Raw genomic sequence first — 26814 nt, forward strand, 5'->3', positions numbered from 1 at the left:
GACTGGAGGCTAAAACATTTGAAGAACGGTTGCAGGAATTGGGGTGTCTAGTTTAAGGGGTGACAGTATTCCAGTATTTGAGGGGTTGCCCCAAAGAAGTGGGGTGTCAAGCTGTTCCCCAAAGCACTTGAAGGCAGGACAAGAAGCAACGGATCAAGGAGAGAAATTAGAATTAAGAAGAAATTTCTTGTTATCCCATTTCACTAGATACATGACCAGTAAAGGAATGTCAGGAGTACAAAGTATTCCTTCACTTGCAGACACAGTTGGGACTGGAATCTCCGTTGCTAAGTGAAGCAAACGTTCAAGGAGTCACATCCAATTCTATGACCTTTCGGTTGTGGTCGTTAAGCGAATCACAAGGATGCTAAGTCAATATGGCTTTCCTTCCACTCATCCCCCAAGGAATTTGCTCCCCAACGAAGAAAACCGCAAATGGCCATTGCATAACCCCGTTAACTCTGCAATTGTTGTAAACATGCATGTTGGTTGCCACACCCCTGAATTTTGACCACATGACCACGGGGAGGCAAGGGTTGCAAGGTGAGGACCAGTCGTAAGTCACTGTTTTTGAGCCCTGTTGTAACTTAGAACTGTTGTGAAACGAATGGCTGCAAGTCGAGGATTACCTATAAACATCCCAGCAACGTTAAGCATTAAAACCAGCTTTCTAGTCCAGTGTTTGTCAACTTTAAGCACTTTTAAGAGGTGTGGACTTCATCTCCCAGAATTCCCATGCTGGCAGGGGAATTCTGGGAGATGAAGTTAGCGTATCCTGAAGCTGTCAAGGTTGACCAACCGTTGTCTTCTTGTATAAACCAGGTGAAAATCGTGGTCATAAAAGAAGGAGCGAAGGGCAAATTAGTTCCCCGGGGCAAAGATCAACATATTTTGCAACGAAGAGATTTAAGAGACAAAGTGGACAGAGAAAGAGAGCAAAGGCTGGCTACCTTCAAGCTTGAAAAACATCTATTTTTATAAGACTTTCCAGGAAAAATATGCAAATATTCTCCCCAAAGTGCTTTTCTAAAAGGCAGTCTGGACTTTCTTCAACTCCTTCCCTCAAAACGACGCTATAGAGCCCTGCACACCATAACAACTAGACACAATGAGTGTTTTCCCCAAATGCCATCACTCTGCTCAACAAATAATTCCCACAACACTGTTCAACCATTACAAAGTCTGCACTACTATTACTGTTAATCTTCTCATCACTCCTTAATCTTCTCATCATTCTATTCTAGCCCATCCCCACCCCACTTGTGACTGTATGATTGTAACTTTGTCACTTGTATCCTTACAATTTATATTGACTGTTTCCTAGTATGATTTGATTGCTTATTGTATCCTGTGACTATTATTAAATGTTGTACCTGATAATTCTTGACTTTTAATGAATGTATCTTTTCTTTTTTGTACACTGAGAGTATCTGCACCAAGACAAATTCCTTGTGTGTCCAGTCACACTTGGCCAATAAAAAAATTCTATTCTATTCTATTCTATTCCTTATTCTATTCTCTATTCTATTCTATTCCTTATTCTCTATTCTATTCTCTATTCTATTCTATTCTATTCTATTTCTTATTCTCTATTCTATTCCTTATTCTCTATTCTATTCTATTCCTTCTATTCCATTCCATTCCATTCCATCCTATCCTATTCTACCCTACTCTACTCTATTCTATTCCTTATTCTCTATTCTATTCTATTCTATTCTATTCTATTCTATTCTATTCTATTCTATTCTATTCTTGGGTTCTTTTTCTTGTTCTTGAAAACACTTTGCTTCTCATTCCAGAAGTTTCTTCAGTTCTGAGACAAAAATCCATCCGAGGCAGCGGACGACCTCCCTGGCAAGAGGCAGTCTACAGGCAGTCCTCAAAATAGGAACGCAATGGAGCCCCAAATTAACGTGGCTAAGTGAGACATTTGTCAAGTGAGTTTTGTGCCCCATTTTACGACCGCGCTTGCTACAGTTGTTGAGTGAATGTTTGCTTCCCTGTTGAGTTTGCTCGTCCGTAGGTCGCAAAAGGGAATCACTGCAACCGTCGTAAAGACGAGCCGGTTGCCAACCGTCTGACTTTTGATCACGTGACCATGGGGATGCTGCAATGGTCATAAATGGGGAAAACGGTCATAAGTCACTTTTTCCAGTGCTGTTGTAAGTCCAAATTGTCACTAAATGTAACTGTTGGAAGTCAAGGACTATCCATATCAATTGCAGGAGGCCTCAGGGAAAGACAGAGGCTGCCCTCATATGGGTTCCTGGGAAAAAAGCACGCTTTGCTAAGCGGCCTGGTAACCCCTAAATGTTTGGGAAGGCGGCTCCCATCATCCTTTCCCGGCTGGGGCTGATGGGAGTTGGAGTGAAGGATGTTTGGAAAGCACCCAGGGCTGACCTTCTCCTAAACTCTCCCAAAAGGGAGGCCGCTGCATGAATCGTTCCCTCATTGGCAGAGCCTTGGAACGTGGCTGGGACTACAAGACCCATCATCCCCTTCAGACAGGCAAGCTAGGTTGTTGTAGAGTGTGGGAGGAGCGGATTCAAATGCAGGGGAAGGAGGGCTTGGGTGCACTTTGGCCAGAAGAGCAAGAGGTTTCCCCCCACTCCAACACACACGCACAACCAAGGGAGGCCGCTCGGCTCAGGATGATGGGTGGTGTAGTGCTCCGCTTGGCAAGGTCGGTCTGGTGCCCTGCAAAAGGGGAAGCCGTGGGGTGCAAAGCGTGCGGGGCGAGTGGGGAAGGGAGAGAGGTGGGGGGAGACGCGGCTGCCTCAGATGGCGGAAAAGCCACATGGGTCGCAGAACACCAAGGGGAAAACTGAGGCACCGAGAGGGGGGAAATTAGGGGAGGGGGCGGGGGGTGCTCCAAGTTCAAAAGAGAGTGAAGCAGGGATGAAACAGAGTCTATTAAGGAAAGAAACCCTCTTGGTGGGCGACCCCCACCCACAAATACGCCGCAGCCCCCCACCCCCCAAAAAACCCGCGAGTGAGACTCGCTCTAACCTCCTGGGCGCCTCCGCCGCCGCCATCTTGGATTCTTCCGGAACCCGCCCCTTCGCCGCGGCTAAGCCCCGCCTCCCCGCATGCCGAGCCCCCATTGGCCTCCTCCTCAAGGCCCGCCCTCGCGCTCCACCAATCGTCAAAGCCGACGATGGCCCGGCGAACGCCCCCCACGGGCTAAATAGGACGGGGCTTCCCATGTTCGATCGAACGGGAGGGGGGTGAGGTTTGCTGGACGACTACATTCTTAGAGGAAATGGGGGGGGGAACAAGAGAAGAGTAGCCCGTGGGAGCTACGGAGCGTCCTGCAGTGGGGGGCCACCACTCCCATCATCCCCCGCTGGCTGTGGATGATGGGGGCTTGGCAGTCCAGGAACCCTGCACGGGAAAACAAAAGGTGTTTTTTGCAAGGCTTATCCTTGCCTGGTTTGCTCACTTTTTTTTTATTATCATTAAAATTTTACAGCACAATAAAAGTTATTTTTTAAAAAAATAAGAAAAAAGTTAGGAAATAAGACCACGAAATTCTGACTTCCTCCCTTCTATTGAGTAACTTACATCTTATTCTTTTCCTTCTGTTTTTAACCTTTTTTTTAAATGTCCCCAGATCCATGAATCATCCGTTTCAGTCTTGTGTACACAAAGTCCGTCCCAATTCTTGCGGAGAAAGAAAATTAAGTATTTTCCCACTGCGCTAATTATGAAGAGAATGCAAAGAGCTGTGAGTTCCCGCTTTTATTGATTTATTTATTTGTACTCGGAATCAACTGAAGGATGAAAATGAGGAATCTCCAATCAAGTCCCTCCAGCTCTGCCTGCCACGCAATACTGATGATGTGGCTATATTTACTGTCATAAAAAACTCTTGTGAAGAACTTCTTTGTTAAATTTTTTTTGTCTGTGTGGGAGCGAGTGTTCAATAAGGAAACTCTTGCGTGCATTAAAAAGTAGAGAATGCAGGCAAAGAGGAGGAGGAGGAGGAGGAGGAGAGGAAAAGAAGGCCAGGCGGTGGAGGTGGAGGGGGTGAGTGGAAGAGGAAGAGACGAGGAACAGAAGAGGAAGAAAGAAAGGAGGAGCATAGGGAAAAGGTAAGGAATGAAAAGAGGAAGAGGAGAAGGAAGGACAGGAGGAGGAGGAGGAGAAAACGGAATAGAGGAAGAGAAATAAGGAGAGGAGAAGGAAGGAAGGGGAAAAGATGAGGAAGTAGAAGGGAGGACAAGAAAGAAAAGAAGAGGGGAGGGGGAGGAGAAGAAGAAAAAGAAGAAGAGAGGAGGGGGAGGAGGAAGAAGAAGAAAAGAAGAAGAAGAAGAAGAAGAAGAAGAAGAAGAAGAAGAGAAAGAGGAAGTGCAAGAAAACAAAACGCAAATATTCTATCTATTCATGTTATTTCCGACCTTCCCTTAGTTAGTCCTTCCTTAACTGCAAAGTTGAACCAGTTAAAACCCCAAGAAGAGGGAGAGAACCCCAAAATAAATCATCTCTTCTCCATCCAAAGTCGGTTCCTGTTTGCACGTCAAAGCAAACTGCGCCAGAGCCTCTCGTGGCCCTTCTCTCCAAATTCCAATCCACGAAAGAGCCCCCATTTCCCCCGCCCACCCACCCCCCACTCCCAAATCCAAGTGGTCCTCCCCAAACCACCTTCCGAGCCCCCTAAGGATGGAACCGCCCTGAAAGCAGACCCAGCCGGTCGATGTTCTTGTGCACGACGCTGTGTAAGACGTAGAGGTATTTGCCCGCGTCGGTGTCTCGCGAAAAGTCCCGGAAGAAGAGCCCCGTGCTGGCATTGAAGCTGAATTTTTGGGGCAGGGGGCTGTTGTCCCTCATGTAGTCCCAGACGCTGAGGAGGAGCAGGTGGACCTCAAAGGGAGCCAGCTGGTCAAAGATCTCGTGCATGTTGCTCAGGACAGGGGGAAGAAGGTGGCCATCTCCCATGCAGGCCACCAGCGTGCAGGAGGCCTGCAGGGCCCAGGGGAAGTTGGTGGTGTCGTTCTCCCGGCAGGCCTCCCAGTGAGCCATCAGCGTGGCCATCAAACCCCGGAGCAGCACCGAGCAGTAACACAAGGCGGGCCTCCCGACCGCCACCAACTTCAAGAGCTCGAAAAGCAAAGGGTTGTCGCGGAAGGAGCGTCCGATCCGGATGTCGCGCTCCACGGTGTTGTGCGTGTGTTCCTCGGGGGGCCAAGCCAGCTCGCTGTTGGTCACGTCCGGGCACACCGTCTCCACCAACACCACCGCCACCGTCTTGGCCGCCTCGGGGTTGATGGCATTGCCCTGGGGCAGCTCGGGTGGTACCGAGCGTCCTGACCCGCAGCACCTCAGCAAGAGGCCCAAAAAAACCTGGATGTTGTGGGAGATCTCCTCGGGCTCTTGCTGATGCGACGCCTGGGGCGGTTTCAGGCCCCTGCCGATCACTCCCGCGTGGAAGACCGACCAGACGCTGCCGGAGAAGTTCACGGCTGCCATGAAGCGCCGGTTGATGTCCAGGAGGGACAGCTTGGTGGCCTCCAGCGTGATGTTGTTCCTGGCGGCAGGGGGCTCCGCCGTGCCCCCAAAGAGCTCAGCATTGCCCTGGTGCAAGGCGCCTTCCACCAGGTACTGCAGGATGGCCTTGCTGGCTGTGGCTGACACACCGCTCAGCCCGCAAAGGAGCCGGCTTCCGTAGCTGATGCCGGCCGGAGACTTGTCCCTCAAAACCGAGAAGAAGTGATGCACGGACGAACGGACGAGGAAGAGTAAATGGGCCGGCCGAATTGCCTTGGGCATGGGGCAGACGGAGAGGAGCAGAGCGGCTGCTTGGGCCACCTCCGGATTGCTGTGCAGCAGCAGCTGCCCAAAGTCGTAGATGTGGAAGGAGACGGCCTGGCCTAGCTGGTGGCCCATGGAGGCCGAGTTCTCCCCTTCCCACTGCATGATCAAGGCCAAGTTCTGGAAGAGCTGAGCCATGTGCTGGTCGGAGAGAAACCCAGCATGGAGCTGGCGCACAGACTTCTTCACCAGGGCGGGCAGCAGGTCGGTCATGCAAGAGCTGAGGACAGCGTAGAGTTGGGTAGCGAGGCTGAGCTCCTCCTGGCTCTTGGCCAGGGTCAGAAGGTAGAAGAGCGCCTCGCTGGCACAGCTGGGGGTGGAGTAGACCGAGAGCAGGACCAGCAGCTGATGCAGCCAGAGAAACCTCTTCCTCTCCAGCTTCAGCGTCTCCGTGCAAAGCTCCTGCATGTGGTTCTTCAGGTCGTCCAAGAACGGCACCGCGCGGGGAGGGGCCTCCCCCAAGCTGGCCAAACCTCGGTTGTAGACCAGCTTCTGCAAGTTGAGGAGCAGCAGCTGGATCACCCGGTCACAGGCCTCCCGCACGCTGTCATGGACCGCCAGGCCGGGGGTGGTGATGACTGAGGCGGGCATGGCGGTGTTGACAAGGAACTGCAAAGTACGGTAGGCGCCTCCAGACGTCTGGCAGATGAGGTGCACCACGATGCTGACCATGTTCTCTAGCTCCTCACGGGGCAGCGCCACAAAGTGCTGGTGCAGCTGGTTGAGGACGCTGGGCTTGAGCGAGTCCACCAGCTCGGCGGAGATGGTGCTCAGCAGCGTGGGGGACATGACCGCCAGCTGTAGCAGGAAAGGGACTGTGGCCTTCTGCTGCTGGTCCCGGGTGGGCCCCAGGCTCCTGTGGAACATTCTCAGCAATTCCTGCTTGATGCTTTCCGAGTGGCGAGAGGCCAAGTGGCCAAGGATCCCAACCACCGAGGCGATCTTGGGAACCCGCTTATCGGCTGCTGTGGAGCTGGGGAAAAGCAGGAGATCCGACGAAGCTGTCCCGTGCACGCAAAAATCCTTCAGCCCGCAGGAGAGGACTCGGTTGATGATAGTATTGGGGAAGGAGGAGCCGATATGGGCCACCACCCAATCGAAGTGAGGCGAGTGCTGGACAGAGGTGTCCAAGAGGGCATCGACGCAAGCATCTGGGCAGCTATTGATCATGGAGGAGAGGCACTGGGTGTAAATCTCCATCAAGACCCGCGTGGCTTTGCAGGACATCCATAACTGCAGCAGCTCGTTCAGGCTGCTAGCATGGGGTACGTCGTGCCGCCCGGCGTACTTGCTACTCAGCTGCCCCATCAGGTCGATAGACCAGGAGGAAACGAGGGCAGCCCAAGCTTTGGGATTCATGCGGACAAAATCTGACAACACGGTTTGGATCTCCGACACCACGTCATCCAAGTTGGGACCCTGGGAGCGGAGGCCCCCCATCCCACCTTCACCGGCCTCCAGTTCCAACAGGTAGGTGCAGACGTATTCATCAAAGACACTCCGGAGGTGCTCCAACACAGCACTGCGAGCAGGAGGTAAGTTGCGCAGCAGTAAAATGGCACAACGCGCATGTTCCTTGATGGTGAGTTTGTTCCCATGAACGGGGTCGACGCCACTGAGGAAAGCTTTGATCTCCTGGGCCAATTCTTGGGAACTGCAGGGGAAAGAAGAAAAGTCAACTCAGGTTTAGGGCAAGGGTAATGTGCAGAGAATTCAAAGAAAAGCCAAGAAAATTTATCCATGGGAAATACAGATGAAGATCCGCTTTTTAAAAAACCTGGTCCTTGTTCAGTGCTAAATACCGATTAAAAACAATGTATGCACCCAGGAGAGGGATACAACTATAGAAACCACCCCTTTCTAATATATAAAATAAAATACGTCAGTCATCTTCATCGTTCTTTTTTCTTCTGTTCAATCATATTGGATTCTCGAAGACTGACTCGGAGAAGTTCTTGCAGTTTTCTTGGCAAGATTTTCAGAAGCGATTTGCATTGTCTTTGAGAGAATCTAAATCACCCAGCTGGCTTCATATCTATGGGCAGAACTAGCACTCACGGTCTCCCGGTTTCAAGCCTTCACCACTACACCAAACTGGCTCACATTCTCATTTTAAAAAATGTAAAGTTCGATATTTATTGTCCATCATCCTCTTTACCCTCATTTAAAAAAAACAACACCATTATTTATTGATAATCATCTTCACCCTCATTTTTTTAAAAAAGGTTCATGGATCATCGTCATATCCTCATTTTTGAAAAAGAATATTGATCATCTCCATTATGATTTTAAAAATATCATTTATGGATCATCATAGACTCGGTATTTTTTAAAAAAACTAGACTTTATTAATTATCTCTTAAAAACAAATAACATTTATTGATGATCATATCCTCATTTTTAAAAAAAACAGCATTTGCTGATGATCATATCATTTTTTTAAAAAATAATCACTGATCCTACCCTCATTTTTTTAAAAAAAGCATTTACTGAACATCTTCACCCTCCTTTTAAAGAAACGTAACATTTATCGACTTTTATTGATCAAAATCGTCATACATATTTTAAAAGCCCTAGTATTTACTGTCCATTGAACACCATCCTCGTCTTAAAAAGCTAATTAATTGCAAGCATTAATTAATTCCCTTTTCTCCCCCGCCCGCCTTTCTTCCTCGTCGTCTGCCCACCTTTGAGGAAGGCCTGGCAAGCTCTTAGGGGTAAAGCCTTTGCACCCCTTTGCAAATGTCAGGGATCACCATGGCAACCCTGAAAGGTTGGGGGCGATGCACCCCTTCGAAAGGGCCGTCCCGGGCATGATTACCGAAGCCTCCCTTCCCCCCCGCCCCCCACCCCGCCAACTACCTGAGCGACGGAGGCGCGGCGGCCGGTTTGGGGCTCGGGGCCGACCCCGGAGGCCCCACCACCCCCGCCGAATCGCACAGAGCGGACATGCCGGCACCGGCCGAGACACCTAAAAACGATTTTTAAAAAAAAACCCTTTCCCCCTCTTGTTTTTCCCTCCTTTGCGCCTGCGCACGCTGGGTCCGAACATGGGGGAAGAATTAAAACAGCGCACTGAGAGCGTCACGTGATGAAGAGTTCTACGCGGTTCTTCGACTCTGAAACAAACGTTCCGCACAGGTCGAAGCGCGTTTTTATTCTCAGTGACATGTTAACACTTGGAACCATTACTATTATTATAGAGACTCAGCCCAGTCCCGTTGGCTTATGAATCAAGGTTAATAATTTCATATTCATAACTGCATATTCAAAGCATATTCAATTGTTCTGCTTGGATGCTGGGCACCTTCAGTTAAATGTAACACTTGGAGCCATTACTATTGTTTTAGACGAGGGGTCTCCAAACTTGGCAAATTTAAGACTACTGAGAATTCTAGGATTGAAGTCTACAAGTCTTAAAGTTGCCAATTTTGGAGACCTGTGTTATAGACTCAGCTCAGTTCCTGTGGCTTATGAATCAAGGTTAATAAGTTTATACTCAAAACATATTCAATTCTGCTTGGATGTTGGGCAACTTCAGTTCAATTTAAAATTAAGATAAGTTAACCTTACATTTTTTTTTTATTCTGAGCATACTGGCACACAATAAAAATGAAATTTTGTTGCCTGGTCTCAATAGCACGTGTATCTACCCATACCCACGTGCTATATACATACATGAACAGAATAAGAATAGAATAACAGAATTGGAAGGGACCTTGGAGGTCTTTTAGTCCAACCAGGAAGTCTATACCATTTCAGACAAATGGTTATCCAATCTCTTCTTTAAAACTTCCAGTATTGGAGCATTTACAACTTCTGGCGGCAAGTTGTTCCACTGATTAATTGTTTTGTCTAATATATACATACACATGGGGGTATATTAATCACTGTCCATTTTGAATATGTAGCGAAGTTCACAAGATTGATGTGATATGGAACAAAACTTGTGAATAAATCTGGATGTTCTGCTTCGGATACCAAGAAGCCCTCTTCCAAAAGGTAACAAGGAAAACAGGTCGTGAACAGGATGTGTAGTGGTCCAGGCAAACTTCCAGATTTGTAATAATTTGAGCCACTTGTTATATTAACTCAGCCCAGTCCCCATGGCTAAACCATGGTTAATAATTTCATATGGCTCAGCATTGCTAATTTGTGCATTCAAACAGTTCTGACTCCAGACAAGAACCTGGATCAGTCAATATGGTTTTCTGGACATAACTGGCTCCCATTTCACAATTTTAACTGTGTTTAGACAACAGCCACTGCCAAATGCACCATGTCTTAACACAATGTACTAACTAGTCATAGTCTTTCCCTTCTTCCTCACAACACAAAAATAAAATAAAACATAATTCTAAACCAAGACACAGGGTGTTTTATTTTTTGGGTCCGTTTATTATATGGATAAGAACACAGACAATTTGAACATATGAAAATAGGTATCTTTGCTGTGCACGTCTCTTTCAACTGAAATTGGTTGCCAATGCTAAAAAAAATTTGGCATCTTGTATGATTAACTGTACACACGAACAGTTCTAGGTATCTGTGCCATAATCTGGTATGGCCACTGAAAATCTTAAACTACTTACTTGTAAAGCTTCTGTCTTATCAAGCACCCCTTTTTAAGGTACAAGTTCAGGCTAGCTAAATTTTAAACGATTTTGTAACTCCTCAAATTCAGGAATTGGGAGCTGATCACCAAAAGAAAAAGGGATCAGACACACCCTCTCAAAATGTGGTTGATGGGTTTAAATTCCTGTTAAAAGCAAACAAACTTTATGGAGCTAAACTGGTTGAAAAGCTGATTTCTCTGAATTTTGGGGGGGTGGGGTGGGGGTAACCTGTCTTTTCCTCCTCCTTCTCCATCCAGCCCTACCCCCAACTAGGAATGCTGTCACCGATAGGCTGGAGAAGAGAAAAGAAACTGGTTTTCAAGATTTCGGAAGCCAGGTTCAGCTTTCCAATCCAGGCGTCATGTTAATTTCCACCATCTCAACATCTGGACAGTCTTTTGGAGTTGCCTCCTTTTTCTTCTTCCTTTTTGCACTCTGAACTGGAGAAACATCAACTGTACAAAAGGAACGATGGAAACAGTAAAAAAAAAAAAAAGTCACCACATTCTCAAAGCCATAAAGCTGCCCTCTCATGGACATCTCTGACCCAATTTCCAGCAAGTGGTAAAGTACAGACAATCCTCGATTTACAAATCCCAGCTATGAATTTTGGTCAATAAGTGACATGGTCTTTAAGCAAATCATACGGCCATGAAGCAAATGGAAATTGGAAATCGCTTTAAAGGCAACAATTAGACGTTGATCACAAGAGAGAAGAGCAGGAGCTCAAATCTCCTATCTCACTCCCTCCAAGTGTGGAATGCTTCTACCTTTCACTGTGAGGATTCCAGCAGTTGCCCTAATTAAATCATGAGCCTCGTGAGTCAAGCTTCAAAAACTTCAAAAGATTTATTAATAGCTAATATGTCGGTATGACCTGTATGTCCCCGATTCTGAGACTGTAATTCAATGTCACCCTTGACCCTGGTTTTCCCCATCCCTCTGGGTGTATCATAATTCATATTCTCCAATGAAACACATTCATAGCCAAGAGTCATCAATCGTGTTCTCCAATTAAGAGATTTGCATGGCAAAAACTCTGGTTGCTTAGTTATAATCTTTGCAAGATAAGAACGTAATGCACTTTCGGTTCCAAATTGCTGCAGTGCTCTTTCAAATTTCTCCTCCTCCCTTTCTGTTCATGGCAACTCTAAAACATTCATAGAAATGTTTATGAGTTGATATCCATCTTCTATGAACAATGCAAGCCCAAATTCCTTTCCCCAACTAAAGAAAGAAAATTTACCCTGCATTTCTGCTTTTTCCTTATTGGTATGACGCAGTTGTTTAAGCAGTTTTCTTTTCTTCTTCCCTGAGAGAGTAATGTTTGCCCGTGAACTGGATCTGGAAGAGAACAAGGAAATTACAAACAGAGAAGAAATGTTTTAAAGTCAACTCATAAATTTAGAAAAATGAAATTGGTCATCTTAATCAGCGTTCCTGAACCTCGGCAACTTTTAAATGGGTAGACTTCGATTCTCAGAATTCCCCATCCAGCATGCTTTAAGAGGGATGGACTTCAACTCCCAGAATTCCCTAGAAAGTTAACTTGAGAGTTTTTATTACAGCATTTCATTGGCTTGCATTTTTCTTCCCCAGAAATAATCCACCAAAGCGAACATATCACTCACGATCGCTTTTTCAGGTGGTGAACGGTGATAAGACCTTCATCCACCACCGCTCCCACAATGCGGTGTTTTTTTCGCTTCTCCTTGCTCAGGACACGGCGCCGTTTGAAGAGTTTTTTCCGCAGCTCCTGACACAAGAGAATGAGAAAGCTTTAAAAAGGAGCTGCCACCACAACAAAAAATAAAAATAAACTGCAGAAAAATGGCAGTTGGGCACATCAAATACGTCTTTATCCCAAGCGTGTTTAACCTCCGCTGGAAGTTAGTGGGTCACAATCATCAGTAACTGAGCTTAAATATGCTTGGGATAAACATCTACATCATCCAACCATAGGTAGTTCAGATTGGATTGGATTGGAGAGAGGGAAGGGAAGTGGAGGAAGGAAAGAAAGGGAGAAAGGAAGGAAGGGTAGACTTTAGGAGAAACCCTCCCATACTACCACCTCTTACAATACTAGACAACACATCAACAGTAGTATCAACAGTGTAGACCTTCAAATTTCAGGGTTCTATCATATCACAAGACCTAAAATGGACACCTAACATCAAAAACATCATCACCAAAGAATGTTCTTCCTGTGCCAACTCAGGAAGTTCAAACTTCCCAAGGAGCTGCTGATGCAGTTCTACAGAGGAATGGTTGAGTCTGTCATCTGCTCCTCTGTAACTGTCTGGTTTGGTTCTGCAACTCAACAGGACAGACACAGAGGAGAATTAGGACTGCAGAAAAAGTTATTGTTACCAACCTGCCTTCCATGGAGGACCTGAAAACTGCCCAAGTCAAAAAGAGGGCTGTGAAAATATCCACAGGCCCCTCAGATCCTGGATGTAAACTGTTTCAACTCCCACAATAAAAAGGACGCTAGAGAGCCCTGCACACCAGAACAACTAGACAGAAGGACAGTTTTTCCCCCCATGCCTTCACTCTGCTAAATAAATAATTCCCTCAACCCTGTCCAACTATTTACAAAGTCTCCATTACTATTACTGTTAATGTTCTCATCACTCCTTATCACCCATCCTCTCCCACTTGTGACTGAATGACTGTAACTTTGTCGCTTATAACCTTGCTATTTTTATTGACTGTTTCCTAGTATGATTTGATTGCTTATTGTACCCTATGACTATTATTAACTGTTGTACCTGATGATTCTTGACTCTTGACGAATGTGTCTTTTCTTTTATGTACACTGAGAGCATTTGCACCGGGACAAATTCCTTGTGTCCAATCACACTTGGACAATAAAGAATCCTATCCTATCCTATCCTATCCTATCCTAGATAGCAATTGAGAGAGGGAGATAAAGGAAGACAGAAGAAAGGAAGGAACAGAGAAATTCAGAGAGAAGGGAGGCGGGAAAGAAGATAGGAACAGAAATTCAGATAGACAACTATAAATAAACACTTTAATTTTTTTTAATTTCTTAAATATCCTAGAATTAAATAAATAATACCCCTAATCGAAAACTCTTTAAAAACATAAATAGTTTATTTATTTATTTTTAATTTCTTCAGTATCTTGGAATTACCGTCCGCGGCCGGTTGATCTTCCCAGAAGGAGCAACCATGCTGAAAAAAAACAAACCACGTGGCCGACTTCTTTACCGCAGGTTTTCATTTCCGGGTAGGCGCCGCGGATCACGTGACAGAGAGGCGGAGGCGCGCGCGGCGGCTGCCACATCCGCATTGGCCCAAACGAAAGCGACCAATCAGAAAGGGGGATGGGGTTGGCTCCTCCCTTTTAACGTGCCTGTCTCGGAGTTTTTATGAATCGACCGCGTGGCGTCCTGGCTTCCTTTCGGAAATGGTTGCTCCCTGCAAAGGTAGGGAAAGGCAGGTAAGTTTCTTTTCTTCTTCAAAGGGATCGAGTGGATTCCTAGTCCGTGCTTCTCTCTGGATGCAAGAGAAGAGCTCCATTTCTGCCTGCTCTGGAAAGAGCTCGGCGTTTTCCCGGGTTTATTAATTAATTTTCTTTCTCCCTTCCTTTCTTTTCCTTCTGTATTTTCACTTTCTTTCATTATCTTTCTCTTCCTTCCTTTTTCCCCTTGCTTTCTTTCCCTTCTATATTTTCCCTTTATCTTTCTCTTCCTTCCTTTTTCCTTCTTTTACTCTTTCCCTTCTCTTTCTTTCCTTTCATTCTTTTTTCCGTTCCTTCCTTTCCTTTTCCTTCTATATTTTCCCTTTCATTATCTTTCTCTTCTTTTACTGTTATCTTTCACTGTCCCTTCTTTTTCTTTACCTTCCTTTCATTCTTTCCTTTTTTCCCTTCCTTCCACTTTTATTTCTTTCCCTCCCCTTCGTTTTTCCCCTTTTCTTCCTTTCCCTTCCTTCCTTTCTTTTTCTTTTTTTTCCTTTTCCCTTTTCTTATTCTTCCTCTTTTATTTTCTCTTCCTTTTTGCTTCCCCCCCCCATCCCTTCCTTTTATTCATTTTCTTTTTCTTCCTTTCCCTCCTTTTCTATGATTCTCTTTCCCTTCCTTCCTTTCCCATTCTTTCTCTTCCTTTTATACAGCTACTGATCTGGCGTCCCAGCAGGGCAAGAAACAGAAAAAGATGAAGAAGAGCATTTTTAATGCCCCTTCCCCTGAAAAAGTCAGGAGCCACGTTTATTGAGAAATCCTACCAAGGAAGATCCGAGGCATTCTTGGTGGAAGATGCAAACGCTGCTCTGAGACGGTGGGAAGCACATGGAGGCTGGAGAAAGGCTGAGTGGCAGATCCCCAGCACACTAGGACGGCAGATTTCCAAAAGATCCCAGAGCAATGATTCTTGGTGATCCAATCTGTGGAAGCTCAAAGCTAACTTGATCCTTAAAAGCTCTTTTTAGGGATGTAGGAGACGGGACTCCAGGAAGAACAGGTGAGAGGATCACTTTAATCCCAACATTTGAAGGGAATCCACTGTCTCCCTACAAAAGATCCCCAAGAGATCTTCCTGCAGGGAAATTTAGGGGTGGCAGCCTCTTAAACTCCAAACCCACATAGGGTCCTTGTTTCTCTCTCCTAAACCATGGTTTCTATTTCTTTCCAAGCCCGGGGACACTATGCCTCCCATCCTCCACAGCCATGGTATAGGAGGATGGAAGGCCCAAGAGAAAACATTAAAAGATGGTAGAAGTTGGTCTGGTGTTATGTTCTCTTTTCTTTCTTCTTTCTCTTTTTTTCTTCCATCTTTTTTTCTTTTTCCTTTCTTTGTCTCTTTTCCTTCTTCCTTCCTTTCCTTCCTTCCTCAAAAATCAAAGCCTCCCTTTCTTGGCAGGATCGGGTTTTCCTGTACCCATTTCTGTAATGTGTGGAGGTAAACTAATGCTGCCCAGCGTCATGTCTTCGGTGCCAGCGGTTTTCCCATCCGCTGGTTCTATCCTCAAGCGCCGGGACACGGCAAATTCCCCTTTACCATACGGATACTCCTCGGCAAACGACTTAGCAGATTTCTCTTGCTAAGCAAGACAGTTAAGCTGCGTCCCATTTTACAATGACTTCATGTAAGCGACTAGGTTACAATGGGGTGAGAGGTTTTGCGGGGTTTGTATGGCATGGATAGAAAATGTGGCTTCTTGAGCCCAGAATGTTGGAAATGCAAAAAAAGTCAAGGTACCCTTTTCACATGTGGTGGACATGTCCAGAAGCCAGGAGGTATTGGATTAGAATTAAAAAATGGTTAGAGGAAATAAGGGACCAACAAATCGAGTTTAGTCCTCAACTTTTCTTGCTAGGGATAATAAGAGGGGATTATAGTAAAAAAGATAAATATATTATTTTGCATATCAATACCACGGCCAGGATTATATATGCACAAACTTGGAAACACAACCTTATAGGGATAGTGATAAAAAAGATCTTAGACTGCACAGAGATGGACAGGCCTACACTGGAGCTAAAAGATAGAGGTGAATTGAAATACTATCTGGTCTGGGATGCTTGGTACAGGTGGTTAGACAAAAAATATTAGTAACGAAATTGTGATGTATATATGAATATTTGCAATGCTGTTTAATGTTAAATAGTATATGTTTTTAAACTGCTGAAAAATGTTCAATAAAACTTTTTTTTTAAATGTGGCTTCTTGGTCTGAGCACATTGTGTTAGGATGTTGCCCCTTATTTTGCTAATTTAATTCTTGTAACTTTCTTCTTTTTTTTTTTGACAAGGGTTTGGACAAGATTGAGGTGTAACCAAGAAAAATGAAGACTGGCAGACAAAATGGAAAGGCACCCAGGACTTCAACAGACTTCAGAAACATAGTCTGCAGTGTATTAATTGGATGTATTTCTTTGTGTACTTTTCCAGTTATTCAAAGCTGTTACCAATAATTACATTTTTTAAAACAAACGTGATAGCCATTTTTTAAAAAAATCAGTAAATCTCAGAGCTGGCATCCTACAGCACTTAAATTTGGCACCTACTAATAATGGTCGAATATAATTTGAGAATCGAAATTTCTCTGCTGCATACCCGATTCAGTTTAAATGAAGGTCTGATTTAATCTAATTAAATTTAAATTCCTAAATTGATGCACTTTTATTGTCTTTTATGTGGATTGTTTTCCATTTGGGGCAAATACTACTCCCCCCCCCTTTTCATTTCTGTATAATAAATAATATTTGAAAAGCTGAAGTTTCTGCGGAATAAATTATAATACATTCAAACTGTTTCAATGGCTCTGTTTCCAGGACACAAACAAAACAAAAAAACTGTTGCAAGTAAATTAGCAGTTTGGCGCATAACGAGGGGTTTTTTGGTTGATTTACACACCACTAATTCTGGATTTGTGGTTTCTTGGATAACACAACAAGCATCTTGGAGAATGAAGCAAGCAGCTTTTGTTTAATACTCAATAGATACTATATCACTGTCATTTAATGATCCCATAATCCCTTGTTAGGGTAGAATCTGAATGGAGCTAGCAGTGTTTTAATGGCCGGATGCCCTTCCTGTTGCCAGTATGGAGTCTTGTTTTGTTTTCAATAGATATATTCTCATTGTGCCCAGAGAGAAATATCCGCCTCTATCCAGGATCAAACCCACAGCCTCCTGATTGTGAGGCAAGGGTTTTACCACTAGGCCACCACACCACTCTGCACAATGGATACTATAGCTAGAGAAAAAATATTGCTGTATTTCTTCATATCCTGCCTTTATTTTTACAAATAACTTGAGGTGGTAAACATATCCCACACACCTTTCTTACTATTATCCCCACAACAGCCACCTTGTGAGGTGGGCTGAACAAAGAGATGGCTCCAAGTCACCCAGCCAGCTTCATGGCTGAACTAGAACTCAGCATCTTCTGGTGATCGGCCTAAAGTCACCCAGCCAGCTTTCATGCGAGTCACCCAGCCAGCTTCATGGCTGAACTAGAACTCAGCATCTTCTGGTGATCGGCCTAAAGTCACCCAGCCAGCTTTCATGCCTAAGGTAGAACTAGAATTCACCATCTTCCACTTTCTAGTCTTGATATCGTAAATCACATGACCAAACTGACCCAATGCATCCTCAACTTACAGCCTTTCATTTAGTGACTGACTGTTCAAAGCTCCAACAGCGCTGAAAAAAATGACTTGTCTTCGTCTGTCCACTTACAAACCATTGCAGAATTCCCTGTGCAACGATTCAATTATTTTAATGCTAGTCTGATCATGCCAAACTGGATAGTTTTGCTCAAGGCAGTTCCAGTACTGGTAGTCCTCGAGTTATGACCACAATTGAGCCCAGAATGGATGGCAAATGAACCAGTTTATTTCCTAGAACCTACCTTCCTTACTTCTTCCTTCTGTCCTTCCTTGTCTTTCCTTCCTCTTCTCTCCCTCCCTCCTTCCTCTCCCTCCATCTTTCCTTCCTTCCTTTTTCTCATTCTCCCTTTTCCTCCTTCCTTCCTCTCTCCTCCTTCCATTCCCTATTTCCTTCCCTTCCTCCCTTTTTCTTTTACTTTTTCATTCTCCGTTTTCCTTCTTACTCCTTCCTTCCTCTCCTCTGATTCCCTATTTCCTTCCCTTCCTCCCTTTTACTTTCTCATTCTCCCTTTTCTTCCTTACTCCTTCCTTCCTCTCTCCTCCTTCCACTCCCTATTTCCTTCCCTTCCTCCCCCTTTCTTTTTCTCTTTTACTTTCTTTCTCCCTTTTCCTTTTCTTCCTTTCTCTCCCCTTTCCCTCCCTCCTTCCATTCTTTCTCTCTGTATTTCCTTCCCTTCCCCTCCCTTTCTCCTTTTTCTCTTTTCTCTTTTTCTCTCTCTCCGTCTCCCTTTTCCTTCTTGCTCCTTCCTTCCTCTCCCCTCCCCAAATACACTCTGCTGCACCCCCCTCCCCTAATCCAGGACCCCCCGAGTCACGAGGGAGGCCTGGATGTCCGGGACTGAAGCCCCCCCCGTGTGATGCCCAAACGCAGCTGCCAAGCGGGGGGGGGGGGAACCTCTGTGCCCATCATGCTGGGCTGGTGGGTCCTGTCCGGGGGGCCCAGCCTGGGCGGGAAGCAGCCCACCCCCCCAGCCCATCTCCCTCCTCCAGGCCCCTTTTCCAGGCCCGGGGGGGGGGGCAGTGCTAGTGCCCCCCTCGGCCAGCTGAGGAATGACAGGGCAGGAGAGCGACGGGGAGGGTGACTCACCTTATGCAAATGTTCCACCAATGGCCATCCGGACAGCCAGCTGGCATGACGGGAAACGCACAGGGGAGGGAGAAACCCCCCATTTTCACCCCCAAATCGCCCCACGGGCCATGCCGTCCCAGTCCAGCCCAGGGAAAGAGCCGGGCGGAATTGATCCCCTGGGATCCCTTTGCAAGCCAGTCGTGCTCCCCGAAACCTGGAGCACCCTCCGCAGGGGAGTCTCGGGCGCCATCCGCCTGGCTCCAGTATCGCTTCTCGGCCTTTTGGCTAAGATCAAGTGTAGTATCTGTTCTTATCAGTTTAATATCTGATATGTCCTCTATTTGAGGACTACATATTAAATGGATTTTTGGAACTGGGAGATGGAATAGGGGCTTGCTCCGTCCACTCCAAGCATCGGCCTGGTATTGCAGTACCTCCAGGAACGGTGCACCTCCCCCTGGGAGGAATCTGGCTGGTCAAAAAACAGATTGAAATCTCCTTCTGGGGGGGATCCTTTGCTCAAGGATCCCGCCCTATAGAATATACCTCCCCATTTGCTCCTGGGTGCAAATGATTTTATTAAATGGGTAGGTAGAAGAACAGGGAACTAGTCCCTGGGATGATGGGTGGGTGAAAAAGCCAACAGATCTTAAAAGGATCTAGTCAGGCCAGGAAGGGGTATTAAATTGGGGAGTGGCTTAAAAGGGCTTTCAATGCCTTAATAGATCATAAAAGGATCCAGTTTGGAGGTAGGGAGGGGTGTTAAATTGGGGAGTGGCTTAAAAGGGCTTTCAATGCCTTAATAGATCATAAAAGGATCTAGTCAGGCCAGGAAGGGGTGCTAAATTGGGGAGTGGGTTAAATGTAATAAATCCCAAAAGGACCCAGTCTCAGACCACAAAGGTGACCGATTTTGTGATTGAAAAGTGGGATTAAAAAGGCTCCAGAGCGCTGGATAAAACCATAAAGAGGATCCAGTCTTAGCTCAGGAAAGGATTCCAAACCGGGGAGTGGATTAAAAACACTTTAAAAACCTAACAAATCGTCCAAGGATCCAAGTCTTAGGCCAGGAAGGGGTGATAAATGGAGGAAATGGGTCCAACGGCTTCAAATGTGGCTTAGAAAGGGATCCAGGCTCAGGCCACGAAGGGGTGCTTGAGTCTTTTAGGGATCTCTCGGGTTCAAAAAAAAATAAAATAGATGGAATGAAATACGGGAGGGAAAAATCCGGGCAGAGAGGATGGGACTGGATTAAGGTAGCCTTTGGAGTTAGCGGGTGCATAAAAAGGGTGGAGGTGGGATCTGCAATGCCTCCCCTCCCATAACCCCCATGTTACGGGGAGGGACTAGCTAGACAATCAACCCGCCCTCCCTCCCTTTTAGCGAAGGTGCTCTCAAAGGATCACTCCCTGTTATGAGGAAGGAGGGAAGATGCTCACAAGCAGCTCCCAGGTAGAAATTCAGCTAGATAAAATCCCGCAAGAACAGATTCCACCTCCATCCCAGTTTATGCACCGGTTCCTTCTTTATTTTGTGATTTTTTTAAAAAAAGTTTTTAACCTATAAAGGTAGCTCAGGGCCCTTGGTGCTCTCTGAACTGGGTGGTTTTCTCACAAGACGTTTCATGACCTAACTAGGTAACCTCATCAGTGCTAGAAGGAGCACTTGTAGTTCTCCCTTTCCCTACTAGCACTGATGAGGTTACCTAGTTGGGTCATGAAACGTCTGCAAGAAAACCACCAAGCTCAGAGAGCACCAAGGACCCCACAGTCCTCCCCCTCCCCTTCCACCCTTCCTTCCTTCTTTCCTTCCTTCCCTCCTCCTCACAAACTCCACTCCCTTCTAGCACTGATGATGTTACCTAGTTGGGTCATGAAACGTCTGCAAGAAAACCACCAAGCTCAGAGAGCACCAAGGACCACTCGTTCTAAGGTTTTAAATTCTTGTGGTGCTATTTTACGATGTTGCAAGCCGCCCGGAGTCGCTCCATAGTTAAAACTGGCATCCTATAATCAATAATATAATATGAATAAAGAAAATGAATAGCAATATGAAAAACGCTGGTTGTTTCGTGCAACACGGAGAGAGAAGGAGAAACTGAGACAGGAGGCCAGTGGAACAAGAGAACAGGAAAACGTTTAATGACCAAAAAAGGACCTTACAGGGACATTCCATTCCAGCAAGAAACAACAGGGAGACTCCAAAGGACCTCCAAAAACGCTCCTCACTCATTAGGATTGCTGCAAATGGTTACCCTTTCCAATAAAACACAGCCAGCCAACCTTTCCTTAGGGAGGAACGGCCATGGAGCTGAACAGAAGAACAGAAACGGGCCTTTCAGTTCAGGAGACCTGGAGAAGAGAGAAAAAGGCAAGCTTAAAAAAAAATCGCCATAGAAGAAATTGTCCTTCTCTGCAAGCCCAAAACAATTTGGTGGGTTGGTGATAAGCCCATCCAAGAGGGACTGCAGTGGCTCAGGGGCTAAGACGCTGAGCTGGTTGATCAGAAAGGTCAGCAGTTTGGCGGTTCGAATCCCTAGCGCCGCATAACGGAGTGAGCTCCCGTTCGCTTGTTCAGCTTCTGCCAATCTAGCAGTTGGAAAACACATGAAAATGCAAGTAGAAAAATAGGGACCCCTTTGGTGGGAAGGTGCGCCTTCAGTGTTTAGTCCTGCCGGCCACATGACCACGGAGACGTCTTCGGACAGCAATGGCTCTTCGGCTTTGCAACGGAGATGTGCCAACGCCCCCTTATAGTTGAAAACGACTAGAACGTACGTGCCAGGGGAACCTTGACCTTAATCCCATCAAAATTCAGGGCACTTGGCAACTTAACGATGGCAATGATTCACTTAACAACCGGGACAAGGTCGCAAAATGGTGCAAATCCCACTTCCAGGGCTCCATGAACAGAAATTTGGGGTTTGATTGTGGTCATAGGCTGAGGGGCTATTCTGTATTGTCCAATTTCTCCCCCCCACCCCGGTATTCCTTTCTCAAAACAAGACCACCAAACTAGGGTGCGAGATGGCAAGCAATTCGAAACACGTACCCAGGTAGTCGTCCATCAGGGATCCAATGGCAAACTGCAAAGAGAGAGAGAGAGGAAGAGAAAGAAAGAGATAGAAAGAGAATGAAAGAGAGGATGGAAGGAAGGATGGAAGGAAGGCAGGCAAGCAGGAAAGAAGGGAGGGAGGGAGGGAGGGAGGGAAGGAAGGAAGGAAGGAAGGAAAGGTTAAAACTAGTAAAGTGGCCCCATATTATCCCCAATTTTCACAGCAAGAATTTTTCCCTTTCTCACAAACACCCCAAAGACCAACACATATAGTTTTTTCCATGCAAATAGGAAATTGCCTGAACTACTGGAAATTGGAAATCGACCCAATCCTCCTCCTTTCCTCAGGGAGATCAAAACAGAGAAGATCTGGATGGTCAGATTCAGCAGCTATTAACCCTCCAGGTCTTGTTCCCAGCTCCAGCAGTGTATTTGTGGGTGAAACAGGCAGTGTAAAAATTTGATAAAACAAATCAGAATAATTGTCTAAAAAAAGCACGCGGCTCAGTTGTGGCTTGAGCAAAACAGGCCAGAATCCAATTGGTTGTACGAACAGCCTGCACCAGAGGAGGTATTCAGCCGGTTCTGGAGAAAAAGTATTGGAAATTTTGAGTAGTTCGGAGAACCGGCCAATGCCACCTCTGACTGGCCCCGCCCCATCTAGTCTCCGCCTCCCAAGTCCCAGCTGATTGGCTGGGTCTTCTTTGGTTGCCTTGCCCAGGAGAACGGAGCTGGAAAGCAGGTTAGTGGGGTGGGGCAAGGAACGGGGACACACCCACCAAGCCAAGCCACGCCCACAGTCAAAACTTTTGAATCCCATCACTGGCCTGCACCTCAAAACCCTAAGATCCTTTGAAATTAAAAATTGGAAGAGGATTTATCTGAACTTCCAATTCTTCCTGAACTGCCATTTTTAAGCCAGAGGAAGTAATTTTAATAAAGAGAAAGTAATATTGGCCAGAACTGTTTCTTTCCACGTTTTCTTGGCGGATTTTCCCCAGCAGATGTTATGCATCAATAATTTAATTCTCCGTCTGCGTGGGATACGAAGGAGGACGAATTAACAGGAGGGACACCCCCCCACCCACCCCAAACAGCCAAAATAAGACTGAGAAAGGGCCAAGGTTCGAATGACGAAACTCACTATATCATTCTTGTCCACCCGGGTCCCCACAATCTTCAGTCGGATATTATCTTCTGGCTGGATAACAATGTCCTGGTTTAGGAGGGGAGAAAAGCAGAGGGAACACTAGCAAGACAATAAGAACTAACGGAGTACAGTGGTCAGGACAGTGTTTCCTAACCACACTTTAAGATGGGTGGACTTCGACTCCCAGAATTCCTCAGCCAGCATGCTTTAAGATGGATGGACTTCAACTCCCAGAATCCCCCACCCAGCATGCTTTAAAATGGGTGGACTTCGAGTCCCACAATTCCTCAGCTAGCATGCTTGAAGATGGGTGGACTTCAAGTCCCATAATCCCCCAGCCATCATCTTTTAAAATGGATGGACTTCGACTCCCAGAATCCCCCAGCCAGCAGGCTTTAAGATGGATGGACTTCGACTCCCAGAATCCCCCAGCCAGCAGGCTTTAAGATGGGTAGACTTCAACTCCCAAAATCCCCCAGCCATCATCTTTTAAGATGGATGGACTTCAACTCCCAGAATCCCCCAGCCAGCATGCTTTAAGATGGGTGGGTTTCAACTCCCAGAATCCCCCAGCCATCATGCTTTAAGATGGGTGGACTTCAACTCCCAGAATCCCCCAGTCTGCGTACTTTTTTTCCTTTCCTTAGGAAAAAAATCCTCACCTCATCCACAGTCTTGTAGCAGGGCGGATTGGAGTTAGTATCATACTCCATTTCGGAAGGGATCGACTGTGGAGAGAACAAGGATCTGGGATCAACAGCTAAGCAGGGACCTTTGGTTTCCCTGGCCCGTTTCACACGGGATCGCTCAATCCCCCCACCCACCCACACACACCCCGGGTCCACTCACATGTCGGGATATGAAGCAGGACATCGGTCCGATCTCGGTGAAGAGGCCAACCTGGGTTGCAAAACCAGAAATTAAGACACAAACTCCCCAAGGAGGTTTTGGAAACATCCCTTCACGGTTTCCGCAGGTGCATCGGGACTCACCTTGTTCACCTGAGTCACAATGGCATCCACCACCTCGCCCTTGAAGGGACGGAAGACGATCGCTTTGTATTTGACGGGGTAAAGGACAAAGCCACGTCCCGGCTGAATCACACCTGCCCCGATGTTGTCGATGGTGGTTACGGCGATGACGAAGCCGTACCTGGAAGCGAGAGGTGAGAATACTTGCATTAAAGTGAATTCTCTCTCTTTTTTTAAATTCCCCAGGGATTATTGGTTGCTTTCCTTTTTTTCCCCCTGAGATTTTCATATAGGGGAAACCATGCGGCTGGGAGTTCTAGTCCCGCCTCAGTCATGAAAGCCGGATGGGTGATTTTGATCCAATCACCAGGAGATTGGGAGTTCTAGTCCCGCCTCAGGCATGAAAGCCGGATGGGTGATTTTGATCCAATCACCAGGAGATCGGGAGTTCTAGTCCCGCCTCAGGCATGAAAGCCGGATGGGTGATTTTGAGCCAATCACCAGGAGATTGGGAGTTCTAGTCCCGCCTCAGGCATGAAAGCCGGATGGGTGATTTTGAGCCAATCACCAGGAGATGATGAGCTCTAGTCCCATTTTAAGCATGAAAGCTGATTGGGTGACTTTGGGCCAATCACCAGGAGACTGGGAGTTCTAGTCCCGCCTTAGGCATGAATGATGGCTGCGCCAATCCATCTTTCTCAGCCCAACCCACCTCACAGGGTTGTTGTTGTGGGAAAAATAAGAGGAGAAAGGGGTGTTAAATACGTTTGACGCCTTGAGTTCCTGATAAAGCAATAAAGGGAAACCCTTAATAAATACCAGATTCCAATTCTGCTAACTTCTTGAAAAGCAATTAAGAAAACACACAGTTTTACGGATAAGCTGTTTTTTGGGGGTTTTTTCCACCCCATTATTTTAAGGCCGCCCAGCTTCCCTGAAATTGGACCCCAGGTTCTTCTCTCTTTCTTACTTGCCGGTACAGGTCCCTTCCACCTCGGTGAAAAGCTTCTGCTTCACGGTGTTGAGAAGGTTGGGCCCAAAGTAGCGAGGGTGCAAGAGGATTTCATGCTCCAAGGAGATCTAAACACCAAAGATCCAGAGACAGAAAACCACTGTAGCCATGACGCACAGCTCGGCTCCCACGTTTAGACCCCCAATTTCTCCTCCCAACTCAAGCCGGCCTACAAGAGACATGGCACCCTCTGACATTCCCTGACGACCACCCGGCGAGGTCGGCAGGTGGAGAACATGAATATTTTACTCTTCCTTCATTTTATGGGTCCTTCTCTTTCTATTCGCAAGTCTTCGTTATTTCGTGATTTTTTTTCCTTCTTCTCACTACTTTTTCTGTCTTAAATTATTCTTAAATTCCAACGTAACAGCAAACCCTAACCTGTTTATTTCCTACAGTGGCAAACAGGTACATCACATAACAAATAGAATAGAATAGAATAGGGAATAGAATAGAATAGAATAGAATAGAATAGAATAGAATAGAATAGAATAGAATAGAATAGAATAGAATAGAATACCTCTATTGTCGTTGCATTCCACGAATACAATGAAATTTGAAAGCTACTCCAGCACAGTGCCCCAAACACCACATCACAATCACACTACAGAGTATTTTAAAATATAATAATAATAATAATAATAATAATAATAATAATAATAATAATAATACCTAGTCTAAAACCTATCTAAAACATTTCGTAAGTTAAAGTTTAAAAATGTCATTATGTACATAGGACTAAATCACAAATGCACTGTTTGATTCAAGACAATTATTGCCTTGGGAAAGTCTATTAGTCCTCATTTTAAACCACCTATAACGCCTCCCTGATGGTAACAGTTCGAAATATGAAGCTTCCGCTCCTGCTATTACTTTCATCCCTGAATCTTTCTTCTGCTACTCCCATTCATCGTGGCTTATCCAATAAACTAGGATGGAAACAAACCACACATTTGTTTACTTTTTTAATCCAGGAGGCGATTTCCGGGCCAAAAACAGCCCAGAACGTGGTGGCCTTAAAAAAAAAAACTTATGTAGTCTATAAAGTATCGTAAAACGTATTCGCATAGGGAAAAATTGCATTCACATTATCGTGTCTGGGTCATCCCGGGTAGAAAAAGCCGCTTTGTGGCCCGCAAGTCAATACACGCGAGTTCACCAACAAGGCTTTCGTTTCCCCCACCGTTCCCCGCTGCAGGAGCTACCTGCACACGGCCCGGGCGCGTACCCGCGTGTCGCCCATTCCCCACGACCCCGCGCTAAACTCACGTGATAAAACATCCCGCCGAGCAGAGCGCTTCCCGACCGGATGGAACGTTGAGGCTTCCCCGCGGGTAAATGTTGCCACCTTCCTCGCCGCTGATTGGCTGAGACGCGCCGGGAGCCTTTAAAGGAACAGGCGCCCGAGCTAAGCGAAAGAGGCTTTGGAAGCGTGGGGTTGGCTGCACTGCGCAGGCGCAGCAGCTGTGAACCCCAATGTACGCTATTTGTCGGTTTTATTTTCAATCAAAACAAGGCGGGGTCATGGTCCCCCCCACTTTTGGGCCATGAAATTTAGGGACCCCCCCCCCAAATGGAAATAGGGGCTGACTGGACAACCATTTGTCTTAAATGACATACGATTTCCTGCCTGAGCTAGTTTGGACTAGTCTGTTTTCCGCTATTTTCTTTCTTTCTTTCTTTCTTTCTTTCTTTCTTTCTTTCTTTCTTTCTTTCTTCCCTTCCCTTTCCTTCCTTGTTCTTTCTTTCTTTCTTTCTTTCTTTCTTTCTTTCTTTCTTTCTTTCTTTCCTTCCTTCCTTCCTTCCCCTTCTTTCCTTCCTTCGTTCCTTCCTTCCTTCCTTCCTTCCCTTTCCTTCCTTCCTTCCTTCCTTCCTTCCTTCCTTCTTTCTTTCTTTCTTTCTTTCTTTCTTTCTTTCTTTCTTTCTTTCTTTCTTTCTTTCTTTCTGCTTGCCTGCCTGCCTGCCTGCCTGCCTTCCCCATCACTGGAGGTT

General features: G+C 46.1%; 3 protein-coding genes, 1 long non-coding RNA gene and 2 other non-coding genes across 9 annotated transcripts in view; 3 read left to right on the plus strand and 3 right to left on the minus strand.

Annotated features, from left to right (window-relative positions):
• Positions 1-8851, minus strand: part of LOC113453201 (neutral alpha-glucosidase AB-like) — a 35766-nt gene extending 26915 nt beyond the window's left edge. For 2 of the 4 annotated variants that reach the window (XM_087913791.1, XM_087913790.1), the window contains exon 1: positions 3010-3073. In XM_087913791.1, coding sequence (XP_087769917.1) covers positions 3010-3035 — 26 coding nt within the window. In that variant the 5' untranslated portion in view covers positions 3036-3073. Of the gene's footprint in view, positions 1-3009; positions 3074-3726; positions 7466-8673 lie in introns of those variants that run through there. The other 2 variants (XM_026724101.2, XM_087913792.1) reach the window with 2 other exon arrangements.
• A 1337-nt stretch (positions 8852-10188) lies between these two features.
• Positions 10189-13706, minus strand: C16H11orf98 (chromosome 16 C11orf98 homolog). Its single transcript, XM_026724106.2, has 4 exons — positions 13585-13706; positions 12059-12183; positions 11674-11771; positions 10189-10882 (listed from the first exon to the last, which is right to left on the minus strand). The coding sequence occupies exons 1-4, from the start codon at positions 13621-13623 to the stop codon at positions 10767-10769; spliced, it is 378 nt and encodes a 125-aa protein (XP_026579891.1). The 5' UTR covers positions 13624-13706; the 3' UTR covers positions 10189-10766.
• Positions 13707-13850: 144 nt separating this feature from the next.
• On the plus strand, positions 13851-16702 carry LOC113452646 (uncharacterized). The gene is made up of 3 exons (XR_003376200.2): positions 13851-13892; positions 14567-14913; positions 16205-16702. It is a non-coding gene; the product is annotated as an uncharacterized LOC113452646 (long non-coding RNA).
• On the plus strand, positions 15296-15435 carry LOC113452644 (small nucleolar RNA SNORA57). Its single transcript, XR_003376202.1, has one exon. It is a non-coding gene; the product is annotated as a small nucleolar RNA SNORA57 (small nucleolar RNA).
• A 2198-nt stretch (positions 16703-18900) lies between the features above and the next one.
• LOC113452649 (U2 spliceosomal RNA) lies at positions 18901-19091 on the plus strand. The gene has a single exon (XR_003376198.1). It is a non-coding gene; the product is annotated as a U2 spliceosomal RNA (small nuclear RNA).
• Positions 19092-20752: 1661 nt separating this feature from the next.
• Positions 20753-26244, minus strand: POLR2G (RNA polymerase II subunit G). The gene is made up of 8 exons (XM_087913802.1): positions 26092-26244; positions 24781-24890; positions 23832-23991; positions 23689-23739; positions 23502-23567; positions 22834-22905; positions 21687-21720; positions 20753-20986 (listed from the first exon to the last, which is right to left on the minus strand). The coding sequence occupies exons 1-8, from the start codon at positions 26101-26103 to the stop codon at positions 20973-20975; spliced, it is 519 nt and encodes a 172-aa protein (XP_087769928.1). The 5' UTR covers positions 26104-26244; the 3' UTR covers positions 20753-20972.
• Positions 26245-26814: the final 570 nt, after the last annotated feature.

This window comes from Pseudonaja textilis, chromosome 16, assembly GCF_049901715.1.
Source record: "Pseudonaja textilis isolate UNSWEBS1 chromosome 16, rPseTex1.2, whole genome shotgun sequence".
Lineage (NCBI taxonomy): Eukaryota > Metazoa > Chordata > Lepidosauria > Squamata > Elapidae > Pseudonaja > Pseudonaja textilis.

Coding starts and splice junctions, on each gene's coding strand:
- C16H11orf98 (XM_026724106.2), bottom strand. CDS start 13,623: ATGGTTGCTCCTTCTGGGAAGATCAACCGGCCGCGGACG. Junction 12,184..13,584: donor AGATCAACCGGCCGCGGACG/GTAATTCCAAGA, acceptor CTCTTGTGTCAG/GAGCTGCGGAAAAAACTCTT. Junction 11,772..12,058: donor CACCACCTGAAAAAGCGATC/GTGAGTGATATG, acceptor GTTCTCTTCCAG/ATCCAGTTCACGGGCAAACA.
- POLR2G (XM_087913802.1), bottom strand. Junction 23,740..23,831: donor TTGTGACTCAGGTGAACAAG/GTGAGTCCCGAT, acceptor TTTGCAACCCAG/GTTGGCCTCTTCACCGAGAT. Junction 23,568..23,688: donor CCTGCTTCATATCCCGACAT/GTGAGTGGACCC, acceptor TTCTCTCCACAG/TCGATCCCTTCCGAAATGGA.